The sequence below is a fragment of the Choloepus didactylus genome, chromosome 4 (assembly GCF_015220235.1).
Source record: "Choloepus didactylus isolate mChoDid1 chromosome 4, mChoDid1.pri, whole genome shotgun sequence".
NCBI lineage: Eukaryota > Metazoa > Chordata > Mammalia > Pilosa > Megalonychidae > Choloepus > Choloepus didactylus.
This window is the reverse complement of record NC_051310.1, coordinates 79,562,849-79,578,205: the sequence shown is the minus strand read 5'-3', so window position 1 is coordinate 79,578,205 and position 15,357 is coordinate 79,562,849. Positions and strand designations below refer to the sequence as shown.

Below are 15,357 nucleotides of genomic sequence, written 5' to 3'. Positions count from 1 at the left end.
TCACCTCTGTTATTTCAACATTGTACTGGAAGTTACAGCCATAGAAGTTAGGCAAGAAAAAGAAATGAAAGGCATCCAACTTGGAAAGGAAGAAATAAAGCTTTCCCTATTGCAGATGACATGATCCTATATATACAAAATCTGGAAAAATCCACAACAAAGCTACTGGAACTAATAAATGAATTCAGCAAACAAGATCAACATGCAAAAATCGGTAGTGTTTTTACACACTAGTAATGAACTATGTGAAGAGGAAATTGAGGGAAAAAACACCATTTACAATAGCAACTAAAAGAATCAACTACCTGGGAATAAATCTAACCAATATTTCAAAATTCCAACAGCTTTCTTTGCAGAAATGGAAAAGTCAATCATCAAATTTATTTAGAAGGCTAAGGAGTCCCAAATAGTCAAAGCCATTTTGTAAAAGAAGAATGAAATAGGACTCATTCTTCCTGATCTTAAAACTTATTACAAAGCCACAGTAATCAAAACTGCATGACATTGGTATAAGGACACACATGTAGACCAAGGAAATCGAACTGAGAGTTCAGAAATCAACTCTCACATTTATGGCCAACTAATTTTTGACAAGGGAGCAAAGATTGCTTAATTGGGAAAGAACAGTTTCTTCAACAAACGGTTCTTGGAGAAGTGGATTTTCATATGCAAAAGAATGAAGATGGACCCCTACCTTACACCATACACAAAAATCAACTCAAAATGAATCAAAGACCTAAATATAAGAACCAGAACTATAAAACTCTCAGAAGAAAACATAGGGATCTTCAGGAACTTGTGTTAGGTAATGGCTTCTTAGACTTTATACCCAAAGCAGAGCAACAAAAGAAAACACAGGTAAATGGGACTTCATCAAAATTTTAACAAAAATTTTAAACTTTTGTGCCTCAAAGGACTTTATCATGAAAGCAAAATGACAACCTACAAACTGGGAGAAAATATTTGGAAACCTCATATCTGACAAGGGTTTAATAACCAGAATATAGAAAGAAATCCTGCAAGTCAACAACAAAACGACAAACAATCCAATTTAAAAACAGGCAAAAAGACATTAACAGACATTTCTCTGAAGAATGTCATTTCTCTAAATGTCTGAAAAGCATGAGGAAAGATGCTCAACATCATTAGCCATTAGGGAAATGCAAATCAAAACCATAATGAGATACCATTTCACACCCATTAGAATGACTACTGTTAAAAAAAAAAAAACAGAAAATTAAGACTGTTGGAGAAGATGTGGAGAAATAGGAACACTCATTCACTGCCGGTGGGAATGTAAAATGGTGCAGTCATTGTGGTTTTGTGGTTCCTCAGACAGTTAAGTATAGAATTACCATGTGGCCTGGCAATCCCACTAATAGTTACATACCTAAAAGAATTGAAAGCAGGGGGAGAACAGACATTTGCACACTGATTTTCATAGTGGCATTGTTCACAACTGCCAAAAGATGGAAGCAACTCAAGTGTCCATCAACCAATGAATAGATAAACAAAAGGTGGTGCATATAAACAATGGAATATTATTTAGCTGTAAAAGGAATGAAGTTCTGATACATGTGACAACATGGATGAACCTTGAAGACAAGATGTTGAGTAAAATAATCCAGATACAAAAGGATAAATATTGTATGATCTCACTGATATGAAATAATTAGAATAAGCAAATTTGATAGTCAGAAACCAGAAATACAGACTACCAGGGTCCAGGGTTGGGGCAGGGAACCGGGAATTCATGTTTAAATTGTAGAGTTTCTATGTGGGGTGATGGAAAAGTTTTGGTAATGGATGGTGGCGATGGTGGCACACCACTGTGAATGTAATTCACACCACTGAATAATATATGTGTATGTGCTTAAACGGGAAATTTTAGGTTACATATGTTACTAGAATGCAAGTTTAAAAACGTAGAATTGTACAATACAAACAGGGAATCCTAATGCAATAGGTTTATTGTACTATTAACTATAGTTAATATATTATATAATACACATATTTTGTATATAATAATGTTCATTCATCAATTGTAACAAATGTACCACACTAATACAAGATGTGCATAATGGGGATGGGGTATGTGGGAACTATGTATTTTCTGCATGATTTTTCTGTAAACCTACAACTTCCCTACAAAAAAGGGAGAGAGAGAGATAAGGGTTATTAGTGCTGTGGACAAACTGGGAGAAGCATCTAGGCAGAGCAAACAGCCGGCATGAAGAGGGCTGTGTCCCTGCCAGGGGCGTGCCTAGTGGGGAAAGGAAGAACAGGGGAGGTCAGCATGGCTGGAACAGAGCAGGCGAAGAGGAGCGTAGCAGGAGGTGAGGATGGGAGGTGAGGGGGCTGGGTACAAACCAGCACCAATGAGACAGTGTCACAGGGAAGAAGGCAACAAAGCCCACATGGACACACTCTCCTGATTAACTGGACATCCACTGAAATACAGAATCATAAAGGCCTGAAATTGGGAGCATAGTGACAAAGCAGGCCCTAGACTCCTGAAACGTGGCTCTGTGTTAGTTTGGATCTGATGCACAGGAGGTGTCCATGGGCCCAGGGCAGCATCCCCAAAGGCCTTGGTTCCCAAGGGATGACAGGGAAACGTCAGGCTCCCTGCCCCTCGTTTTCCCCAGGAGTGCCAACGAGCATGAGCGTGGCATCGTCTTCAGTTGGAAAGTCACTGTCACCTCTCCATTACAGTCATGCTAAAGAGCACATCACTAGCCTCGCAGGCAACATAACCCCACTAACTAGCAGAGGCTGGTGGGCAGCCACCAAATCAGCCTTGCAGACGGGTGCTCCTTCACGTCCCTCAGGGATTACACCTGCTGGAGACTGGGGACAAAAAACGCTGACTTCACTCAGCTTATTACTTATGAAATGCTCAAGGAAAGGGTATATTTTGCAGTTCCTGGTGAGCTGTAGGAACAAACATTCAGCTTCATTGAAACTTACCAAATGGAAAGATCACACTTTATATACATGGATGGTTTTGAGTGCCTACAAAGAAAGGTGCCACACACCTGAGCAAATTCTGATTTGTCACTCTCTAATGGTCCTTTGAACGCAGAAAGATGCTGGTGAAGGAAAATAAAGTATCACGGAGCCTTCCTCCTTTTGGGTTTGGGCTCTGTATTTGAATGACTGCAGCCTTCCTCTACTCTCTCGGGCAAAGACAGACCTGGGCTTGGTTTCCAGCCTTACCCATTTCTGGCTGGGTGGCCCTGGCCCATTACCAACCTCTTAGCCTGTTTTCTCATCTGTTCATTGGGGTTAAAATGAAAACCCCTGCCTCTGAGGGTTGCAGTCAGGGTTTCGTGTGAGTGTGAGTACAGAGCCCAGCCCGGGAGATGGTGGGTCCCAACATCCGCTCCTCACCCACCCTGGCTCCTAGGAGGGAGGATGGCTTCAGCTGTCAGGGAGGGGATATCTGCCCAGCTCCCTCCCCACTCAGTCCTACTCCTGGTGGGGAAGCATGGCCAGATCTGCCACCCAGCCCCACCAGCCCTGGGTGAGACTCCAGAGAGGGCGAGAGGCTGCCCTGGGTCCCCTGTCTCAGCTGCAGGCTTTCGTCTTCTCCATCCCTGGTACCCGAGACCCCTCTGCCCATCCTGGGTGCTCACTGTCCTCTTTTGGGGCTCCAGCCACATAGATCTCGTGCTGTCTCCCCACCATCAAGGACCCTCTGAAACCTGCCTGTTCTGGTGGTTAAGTGACATCAATTCATTGGAAGGGATCGGAAGCTGGGGCAGGCTAGCAGGATGCCTTCTGGCTTGCAAATGACCGTATGAGCAAGACGCTCAGCAAGCCAGCAGTGGCTGACGATGGGCATTCACGCCCCGAGGCAGGTGGCTGGGCATGAGCAGAGACTGGGGCTCATTGTGCCCCCCACGTAGGTGTCCTCTGACCTGGCTGCTATAGGGCAGAAGGCACAAGGCCCCAGGGTGTTAAGTGGGAGGCAGATTCCCCTTCCCAAGGCCTGGAAGGGACCCTCGCCAGCCTGCTACCTGGGGAAATGAGAGGAAATTCAGGAAAAAATTTTGGATAAATGTTACTTAGAGAATCAGCATAGCAAGAAGCAACAGCCTGGTTTGGAGCCACTGCCCTGTTTTGCACTCCCAATACTGACAGGTTTTGCCCCAATTTCTTGAACCGTTTCACTCAGGAAGCACTTGGGTGGCAGCATCCCGTCTCCTGGAAACTGGGCTGACCCAGTTCTGCTGGCCAGGAGGCCAGGACTCCCATTCCAGAGGCACCGTCCCGCCATGTACCTGCCTGCCTTGGTGTGGGCTCCAGCCTGAACTCTTGCTCCGGAAGCCCACCCAGCTCTCTGGACCTCCTCTCTGAGTCTGGATGCTCTGAGCCCCAGGTCTTATTCAGCCCTCACTTAGGCTACCCATTCTCTGGGGGGCTCCTGAGTCCCAAGTAACCTTAGCTGGGTCTCCCGCTTCTGTGCTATTTCTGCCCTGGGCTGGAGGGGTGGACCACAAGCTGCTCTGGCCGTCCTTGGGGCCAGGGCCTCCCCTGTCTGTGCATAGATGGCCACAGGCTCCGTGGAGACTGCCCTGCCCCAGGCCCAGGCAGGCCCCTCTTGGCACCTTGCCCCTCCCCAGAGAACTGGCCAGGCATGTGCCTTGCAGTCCACATCAGTGTAAAATAAAGTGAACCCAAGTCAAATCGACTTGGGGTCAAATCCTAGCTCTGCCACTTACTAACTGAGCAATTTTGAATGATCCCCTTAACCTCTGATTCTTGGTGTTATCATCTATGAACTGGGGATAGTAATTTGCAGAGCTGTGAGGATGAAACGGGAGCACACATGTTGGAAGTTCTGGACACACGTGGGCACTGCCCAGTAAATGGAAACTGTTAACGGTGGTATTGTCATTATTATTGTACATAAACTTATACCATGTTACATTTGCTCAATCTGATATACTCCAGCATTAGAAAATTTTAACTCTCTTCCATATCTGTTCAGAATTTGAAATAAAGTGACTCTGCATCAATTCCAAGAAGGAATTTTCTTTTCCCTAGTGTCCTAAAGTTTTAATGTTAAAACATTAGGCCACTGGTGTTGGTAGTAATGCTGTAGTATCCCTCTGCAAAACCCTGTACATATGGGAGTGTGTGTGTGCGCGTGTGTGGATGTGAATTCATGTGCACCTGTATACATTCCTGAGCAGGTGTGTGTACTTGTGTCTGTGTATGTGAATCAGTATGTGCACAATTGTCATTCACAGTAGTTACGTTCTATAAAGTTGTTGTAAACACTGCATTAGCAAATACTGAACCACCACTCCCAGGGGAAATACAGGGTTAGGGTCGTGTGAGCCTCTGGTCAGAACATTTTCTTCACTTGATCAACACTTAACCTTATTTTATGTGAGTTTTTGTTTAAAGACACCTTATTTAATATACATCGTGGATTCATTGAACTCACAGCCAGCAGACAATAACTCAGGCCTGAGCGAAGCTCCACTAACACACGTATTTTCTCCATAAGGCACATCGCAGCCTTATCATTATCATGCCTGGGAACAACAGATAGCACTTTAGTTCTAAACAGTTTACCACCAACACAAAGCAGAAAAGTATGAAAAATATGGCACTAAATACGTCTGTGCAAAGGACACGTGTTTACAGCATGAGCTGAAACAAGAAGGTAGGGCATCATCTTGTTCGACCCCAGCCGGGATGTGCATTGGGTGACTCGAATCTTTTGCCACTCTATGCGTGTCTGTGAATAACTATGAAAGTACAGTGAGTATTAATTTGGGGGTTGCAAATAAATTTTAGAGAGTAGGCAAATTCCAAATACAGAATGCACGGAGAGTGAGGACTGACTCTATGTGTGTATGTGTAGGCACATGCATGTGGTGTGTGTGCAGGTGTGAGACTGTATGTGTGCAAGACTGTATATGTGCACGTGTGTGGGTGTGTGTAGGTGGGTGTGGGTCTGAAAGACTGTGTGTATGAGTATATGTATGTGCATGTGTGCATGTGTGTGTGTGCACATGGGTGTGTTGCAGGCATGAGTGTATGTGTACATGTGTGTATGATTGTGAGTGTGTGCACATGTGCCCATGGGTGTAAGTCTGCGTGCAGGTGTGAGAATGTGTGCATGGTTGTGTGTGTGCACATGTGCAAGCGTGGGAGTGTGCATGCATGTGAGTGTATGTGTGAACATGCACATGAATACCCTGTGTCCTCCAGCCTGCAGTGGGAGGGCCAGGTCACCCCTCCCCGAGTGGCCCTGCACATTCCTCACCTCCATGTTCCTGCAGAAGGTGGCGTTGCTGCCGAACAGGATCTGGCACTGCTCGCCGGCGCTGTACTGCATGCCTGGCAGCTTGTGTGGGAGGCGCACCGCGTGGCGGCTCCTGGGGTCTGTGACCAGCAAACAGGTGCTGACTTTCGACCTGAAAGGGGTGACAGGCAAGTCGACTTGGAAATGGACCACCTGGGTCTGTGTTTTGATTTCTCAGCCACCATGAAGGATGCACGTCCACATTATTTATGAGCAGAGGCCCTGGGCACCGGATGCACGGATTGTACTTATGGGAATCCTGACTCTTTTCCCACCAGGTGGAATGCAGGTCATTACCCTGAAGACAGTGAGAGCTCGGGAGCTAAGAAAGAGGCCTGGGGATAAGGCCCAGGTAAGTGACTGTACTTAACTTTGAGAGTTTGAGCACTTTCTTTGTTGGATATGCATTTTGAAGTAGATTACTGCAATGTTCTCTTAGAGTACAGCTTTGAGCAAAAGTTGCTAGGAATACAGGAAAAGCTCGAGTAAGCACTGTTTGGCAGTTCTCCTGGAAGGGCCTGGAAGGCCTTGGAAGCCCTACTGGACTGGTTCTCTCACCTCAGCACTCCCCCTGCCATTTCTGCATGCTGACCCCTGGGACACTTTGCACGGGGCTCTGAGGTCTTAGCCAGGATGGGGGTGCTCACTGTCAATTAGAAAAACACCTACTAAAAACTGAACCAGGGATCGTGAGAACATGGCTGTCTTCAGAGGATAAATATTTGAACGCTTTTATGTTTCAATTCCTAAAACAAGGCAGATGGAAGTAAAGTGGAAAGCCATCCACTTGCCAAGATTCTTCAAGGAGAAAGTTGCATACATGTAAGTACGTGCATGCTGACACAGAGCCTCCTCTCTTGGGCACACACACACAGCCCCAGGAGCAGAGGCAGGCCCAAAGCTGTGCACATTGAGTACACGAAAACACCCTACCTTGTTTCCCTCTTGGTAAAATGAAATAATGCCAAGTGATTTCCACAAGCTCATTCAGATTCTGTGATAACAAATACTACAAAGCAGCCTTGTACAAAGAACTCAATGTTGCCCCCAGCAGGAGGAAAGCATCAAGAAAGATGTGGATGTGGAGAGAGCTACAGTGGTGCCTGCTTACCACTTCGCGGAAGCCACTGCATACATTTATGGCTTCCTGGTAAAACTGCATAGGAAGGGGAGACTGCAGACTTCCCTCCATATCCCTGGAGTGGGTGGATTAAAATGGCTAAGCAGTGAAGGTCTCAAAGGCTGGAAAAACACAACTGCTTGACAAATCCCTGAGATCCTGACACTAAGGAACTGCATTGTCTGTGGGTGTGAATAGCTGTTTGACAAAGGTCTGGAATTGGATGGCCAATTACACAAAAATCTGAGGAGAACGGAATGGCCCCGAGACTTTCCAGAAAGGGAGCCGCAACAAGATAAACAAATCTGCTCCCCACACGCCAAGGAGGTGAGCAGCCCTCCTCCCCAGCCAACTCACTCCCTTGTCGAGGGAGCCAGTGCCGCGACCAGGAAGCGCTCAGTTCTGCACCTACCCAGGAGTGGAGTCTACTCATGGTCAAAACACTGCCAGGAAAGGAAATGGGTTCTCGGTATCCCGATCACCATTTTCGGTGGCCAATTAGGTACCCGACGTCATGCTAGATGCAACCTTGGGAAGAGGCGTCCAGCAGCCCACGAGCCTCAGTGCCCACCTGCTTCTGGCCAGCTGGGGGCTCTGAACGACATTCATTTCTCCTTCTTGGATCTGCAGCGACTCCGATTTATTGTTGCCTGTTGGAAGTGCTTTCTGTGGTAGGGCTTCTACAGGGTGATGCAAGACTTACTTGAGGAAGTTCTCGAGGTCGTCCCGACTGCACGAGGACCAGGAGAGGTCGCTGGGGCTCCGGCCCTTCACCCACTCCCCTGACATGATGTGGGACCTGCCGGCGCAGGACGCGTGCTCGTCGTCGTGGTTCATCCCCAGGCTGCCCGAGGGAGGGGGAGAAAAGCACAGTTAGGCCACAGGCGTCTCACGTCCGGCACCAGACGCCGGCACAGAGGCTACCCTAAACCGAGTGTGAAACACAAAAGGTGACGTGGGGTGAGACCCCGTTCTCATGGAGCAACCAAGAGCCCTGAGTTTGTAGGGAAATCGTCAAGGTACTGGATTCACTCCTTTAGTAAATGATGATTGACTGAGCGCTTAATAGAGGCTAATAGTGTTCACTAAATAAGTGAATGCCAGATGAATGAGCAAAGGACTAACTGTAGTAATTAACTGTGGTACTATAGTTCTTGAACAGCAAGCTTCTGATTAGACACACCAAACACGATGAAATAAAAATGAAAAAAAAATAAGTGAAATTAAATACAAATTAAACTTAACATAAAAAATTAAATAAAAATTAAAACAGCCCAATGTCAACCATTTAAAAGTGTTTTGTGGGCCTTAGAGTTAGGTCATTGAGCTAAGAGCTCATGGGAACCCATCCAAGGCTCTGACTTACAGAATAGCAGGGATTCAAGTCTTTAAACTCATGGAAAAAAATGTGGCTTTTCCATCTTCCCAATCACTATACCTGGGTCTACCAAGATCACAGCCTCTCTGGCTGTGGGTGGCTGATCACAAACCTTAAATTTGACCTGTTTAACATTTTTAAATAAAACTGATGATAGAGCTTTGAAATGAATAGATCTGAACATTTTGATGGATTCAATGAACTCTGTTACATGTGTAGAGGTGATAGAAATAAAATGTGCTAGGGGTTGAACTGTGTTCACCTAAAAACTATGTTCCATTCCTAAACTCTGGGCCTGGAGTGTGACCTGACTTGGAAATACGGTCTTGGAAGATGCTATTAGTTAAGATGAGGGCAAACTGGATTAGGGTGGACCCTAATGCAATATGACTGGAGTCCTTCTCTGAAGGGGAAAATTGGGCAGACAGACAGACAGGTGAGGGAAGAGGACCCTGTGACGTCAGAGGTTGAGCACTCCATGGATTGCTGACAAATCACCGGAAGACAGATGAGGCAAGGAAGGAATCTCCCCTCCAGGTATAAGAGGAAGCCTGGCCCTTCCATCACCTTGATTTTGGACTTCTAGCCCCCAGAACTGTGAGACAATAAATGCCTGATGTGTCAAGCCACCCAGTTTGATGTGCTTTGTTATGGAAGCCCTAAGAAACTTATACAGAATCTCTCAAGGAAAAAGTGCCTCCAACTTCCACCCAAGAATGATCAGGTAAGATTACAGCATGTGGACCTGGCAGAATGACCAGGTATGATTACAGCCCGTGGACCTGGTAGAATGATCAGGTAAGATTACAGCACGTGGACCTGGCAGAATGACCAGGTATGATTACAGCACGTGGACCTGGCAGAATGACCAGGTATGATTACAGCACGTGGACCTGGCAGAATGACCAGGTATGATTACAGCACGTGGACCTGGCAGAATGACCAGGTATGATTACAGCACGTGGACCTGGTACAATGACCAGGTATGATTACAGCCCGTGGACCTGGTAGAATGACCAGGTATGATTACAGCCCGTGGACCTGGTAGAATGACCAGGTATGATTACAGCACGTGGACCTGGTACAATGACCAGGTATGATTACAGCACGTGGGCCTGGTACAATGACCAGGTATGATTACAGCACGTGGGCCTGGTACAATGACCAGGTATGATTACAGCACGTGGACCTGGTAGAATGACCAGGTATGATTACAGCACGTGGACCTGGCAGAATGACCAGGTATGATTACAGCACGTGGACCTGGCAGAATGACCAGGTATGATTACAGCACGTGGACCTGGCAGAATGACCAGGTATGATTACAGCACGTGGACCTGGTACAATGACCAGGTATGATTACAGCACGTGGACCTGGTACAATGACCAGGTATGATTACAGCACGTGGACCTGGTACAATGACCAGGTATGATTACAGCACGTGGACCTGGTACAATGACCAGGTATGATTACAGCCCGTGGACCTGGCAGAATGACCAGGTATGATTACAGCACGTGGACCTGGTGAAGCTGTTCTGTCACCAACCTTGGCAGGTGTGGTCCTTGTTCATGATGGCCACGACCCAGGGGCCCCAAGATCCCAGTCTGAGTCACTGGTCAGACTTTCTACTTTTCTCCACGTGGTCCCTGACTTGGAAGAAATGAGGCAAATTCAAGGTCGTCTTTGTAGCAATGATCGAAAACATTCAGGGAACACATGCCTGGAGGAAATGAAATGTTTCCCTTTCCAGAGAACATGTATGGCTTCAGAAAGCCTAAGGTTCTGGAACTCTGAGCTGAGTCCTGGGGATATCATCTGTTTACACTCACCCAGGGGCTCCCCTTGCCCAGGTTACCTGCTCACTACAGTCTTCAATCACAGAGGGCCCTGTTCTGGTAGAGCCCCAGGTAAAGAGGCTCTCACTAGCTGTGGTGTGGGGGACATGTCAAACATGTCAAAATTTGCAGTCACCAACTAGACACAGCAGTGTCTTATTTTCAGAAATGTTGAAGTCCCTTAAGCAGAACTCAACCCTCCCTACACAAACTCTGCAAAACCCCCTTCCATACCACCAATTCAACCAGGATTGTGGGCATCGCCCAGCTCAGGTGGTGAAACCTTTACAAACCCAGACCACAACCCTATGGAGAATCAACAAATGAATTCGTTGCTCTCCTGTCTTTCTACTTTCACAAGCTGCTTCCCGTCTCCCTCAGCTGGGATCTCCTGAGCAGCCACCGGCTGGTTTTTTAAAACAACGAGGATGTTTGAAAAATCATGATCAGAGGAAACCCAAGCACTGGAAGATTGGCCTCATTGTGTATGCACAGAGAAATTTTTCACTTGTGACCGTTTCCAAGTTTTCTCTGGTGGTCAGATTGGTCATAAAATGAAAAGAGCCTCCTTCCACCAGGCTGCTGCCAGACTGCTGGCCACAGACCCTGGTATCTAGGGAGACACAAGTGATGTTTATAAATGTACTCAGAAAAGTTGACTGTGCCGTCTATGGCTACACATTCCTGACAGGGATCTGACAAACTAGGTGTGTGTTGTGCTATGTTAGCGTTTCACTCTTTACGCCCTCAGAGAGGCAGCCAAGAGTGGGATTCCTGGGTTTCTGGAGTTTGTGTCCAGTATAGATGTGGCTTGATTTGGTTCAAAATGTTCAAATGTTAACTAAGTCCCTCATAAATTTATGGTGGTGATGAACTAGCATTGGGCTGGGAGGTTTGATATTTGAGATTTCCATAGACTACTATTTAGGTTATTTTTAGTGTAAGTTAAAGATGACTTGACTGAAAAAAAGTCTTTGTTATTATAGGTTTATGTCCCAGGGCACCTATTATTTCTGGCAACATATTTGACCAAAACACGGAGAGTTAAGTACATGCAGTAATTTTAACTTTAAGTCGTGGTGGAATTAAAGACACAGACAGGCCTGGTGTCGCTTTGGACCCAGATGTATTAGACACAACAGGAACTTAAGAGGCTTGAGTTGATTTTATCTTAAAACGAGTAACACGCTGCTTCTGTGCTTGCTTCTGCAAATCCAACACGTTCCCTGCAGGGGTTTCTGAGAGAGTTCCCACTATGTCCCAACCCATCCCAACTTCACCCAAATCCTGAAAGCCAAGGGAGATGGCTAGGGGTTGTAGAGTTGGAGCAGCTACCATTCTGGAAGCTTCTGCTTTACTTGGCTCTCAGAAGTTTTGGAATTTTGATGCCAGATACATGTCAGATCCAGCATCCCTTGAGTGGGCTTGGGAAATGAATGTGTGGGGTAGGATGCAGAATCTAGGGAAACGACTCCCACGAACACAGGCTGTTTGTCGGAGTGGGTGGCCAGCCCAAACCCTACTTTGGTAGCTCTGGGAGCACACTGCCTGTCAATCCCTGTTCAATAATTGATTTTTGATGCTGCTGTAATAGGGATGGTTCATGGCAATTTCTAGGGAATGGTGGTTAGGTTTGGATTAGTTATTGTTAATTAACATAGTGATAACTAATGCTTCAGTGCCAAAGGGGAAAGCCTCCTTTGTCACTATCTTTTGACCAGGACAGGACTGTCCCCCTCCATCTTCTGCCACTCAGAAACTTTGTCTATATGGGCTAAAAGTCACTGGGGGAGGGGGGTGGTGGTAGTTAACAAGCCGCACTAGCATATAACAGTTGAAGAACTGGATTAACTGTCATGAGCATCATTAAACCCACTGATGGAGAATGAGATAAACAGGCAACCAGGATATTACACTTTTCTTGCCCCAGATAAGATTTGTTTGTACCTGAAAATCAGCCCTCCAACTTTCAGGTATTTGGGAACAACGCAATGCCTGGAATAGATCTGGGGCAGCCACAACTCCAGCTACCCCTCCTGCACACCAGAACTGAACACAATGCAGAACCATGTCAGTAAGAATAATCTTAAGAACCATATTAGGAAGAATAATCCTAAAACGCCATTAAACTCTGAATCACTAACTGGTCAATAGTGATCGTAACATGTGGGTGTTAAACACGTTTCATGGCAGGGTAGGTAAAAATGGATAAGGCACACACAGCACCTTCTCTCTCTTTCTCTTTCAACCAACCAGAGTACCGAAATGACAAAAACATGTTAAGTTCCTGAATTTGTAAAAATGTCAGCTGTATGGGTCAGGTCCAGCCCCTCATCCCTCCCCTCAAAGAACTCTTGCCTGTGTGTGTGTGTATGTGTGTGTGTGTGTACAGAAGATTCACACCAATTGGGCTTTTAACATTTAATGTGACAAAATGTCAAGTCAGTGGGTTGAGAGAGAATGAGTAAAATAAAAAGAGAGGCGTGTGTGCTCACAGCCCTGTTCCAGTCAGTGAGCGTGTGTCTGGTACACACTGAGCATGCCCTGCCCTTGGAGGATGTGCCCTAAAGCTGCCTGTTTGCCCTTCTCTCCAGAGGCTCAGTGCCTGGGGACCTCTTACTGTGAGCCAGAGAGCGAGCCTGCTGCCTCACGAATCCCAAATTTCTCCAACAGCTCGGGCATGATGTTTGAAATTTAGATTTTATGTGATGCCCAAGGAAAGGGCTGTTGGTTCCCACAGTGGCTGTGGCCATTACAGGCTCACAGGTCCAATGTGGCACCTTAGCGGTTTTCAAATATAATTTCAACTACACTATTCTCCCCTTTCACCCTTATTTTAGTATGTCTGTCGGAGAGGCAATGTCCTTGGGCTGTTATCCCTGACATTTCCACTTGTATTCTTACAGCCTCCCAGGGAAACAAAGGAAAGAAGCAGCTGCCATTTCCCTCATTCTTGGTGAGTAACTCTGAGGGTGGTAAAAATGGAGTGATTTGCTTCAGGTCTCACCCAACAGGGTAGTCTCCTCGTTCCCGGCCTAGTCTTCTTTTTAGGAGACCGTCTTTCCTGGGCCAAGTCAACCATGTGAGGCACCACTGCTAAGCCTCTCCCCTTCCAGAACAGTCTCCCCCACCCCCCACCTCCCGCTCTCCTCAGACACACGCACACACAGTAGCCTGCTCCAATTCCAGCTCTGCCTCCAATCCTGTGAACGTTTCGAGGAAACTATACAAACAGCCAAAGAGGTTTACATGAAGAGGTTTTATGAAGTCCCCCTTCTGTCTTTGTTTCCCAGGGCTGCCATGACAAAGCATTACCCACTGGGCGGCTTAAAGCCACAGGCGTTTATTCTCTTAGTTCTGGGGGCTAGAAGTCCGAAAGCCAGAGGCTGGCTGGGTCGTGCCTCCTCTCAAACCTGCAGGGGAGAGTCCTCCCTTGCCTCAGTCCCAGCTTCCGGTTGTCGGCAGCCCTTGGCTTGCGGATGTCAATCTCAGCCTCCGTCCTTCCATGGCCTTCTCCATGTGTCCACCCTCTCCTCTTCTTAGAAGGACACCAGCCATGGACTTCACGCCCACTTGAATCCAGTGTGACTTCATCTTAACTTGATCACGTCTGTGAGGACCCCATTTCCAATTTGGGTTACATTCACAGTTACCAGGGGCTTAGAGCTTCACCATTTTTTGGGGGGGGGAAACAGTTCAACCCATAGCACTTTCACAATCTAGAAGCAAAAGTGCTGCAGTTAATTAAACAACATGGTTGCATGGAACCTAGAATGGGGGATGAGATTTTGTGATTCTGTACAGGTTACTGTGATAGCCCGATGCACTCCAGGGTACTTTGGGAAGAAAATAATAAAGTACTTGCAAAGTCCCCTTGAGGGACTGGGGAAAAATGTGGAAATTTTAAACTTCCTTACCTGGGGAATTCCCAATATTCCCACAAGCATTACGGAATCCCAATTTAGTAAGTCAAACCCTCAATCTTAGGGCTTGCACTTACAAAGCTTATTCCTGTAAATAAGCTAAGCCTATGAATAATTATGTCTAAGTGTCACCTCCAGAGAACCTCTTTTGTTGCTCATATGGGGCCATTCTCTCTAAGCCAACTCAGCAGGTGAACTCACTGCCCTCCCCTCTATGTGGGACATGACTCCCAGGGGTGTAAATGTCCCTAGCAATGCGGGACATGACTCCTGGGAATGAGCCTGAACCTGGTGCATCATGGGATTGAGAAAGCCTTCTGGACCAAAAGGGGGAAGAGAAATGAAACAAAGTAGAGTTTCAGTGGCTGAGAGATTTCAAATGGAGTCAAGAGGTCAATTGGGAAGTTATTCTTATGCAGTATATAGATATTCCTTTTTAGTTTCTAGTGTATTAGAACAAGCTGGAAGGAATACTGAATCTGTTTAATGGTAATCCAGAAAACTTGATTCTTGATGATAATTGTATAACTATATAGCTTTTACTGTGTGACCATGTGATAGAGAAAACCTGGTAACTGACACTCCCTTTATCCAGTGTATGGGCAGATGAGTAGTAAAATAATGACAAAAATATATAAATAATAGAGGGCGATAAGGGGTATGGGATGGTTTGGGTGTTCTTTTTTATTTTTTAATATTCTCTTCTTTATTTTGGAGTAAAGAAAATGCTTGAAAGTTGATTGTGGCAATGAATGCACAACTGTATGATGATAC

At 46.2% G+C, this 15,357-nt stretch overlaps 1 protein-coding gene across 5 annotated transcripts in view; it reads right to left on the bottom strand.

Moving 5' to 3' along the window:
- Positions 1–15,357, bottom strand: part of ADAMTS17 (ADAM metallopeptidase with thrombospondin type 1 motif 17) — a 419,938-nt gene that overhangs the window by 164,642 nt on the left and 239,939 nt on the right. For all 5 annotated transcript variants that reach the window (XM_037832907.1, XM_037832908.1, XM_037832909.1 and 2 more), the window contains 2 exons: positions 8,149–8,289; positions 6,287–6,437 (listed from right to left, as the gene is read on the bottom strand). In XM_037832907.1, the coding sequence (XP_037688835.1) occupies positions 6,287–6,437; positions 8,149–8,289 (292 nt within the window). The remainder of the gene's footprint in view (positions 1–6,286; positions 6,438–8,148; positions 8,290–15,357) is intronic.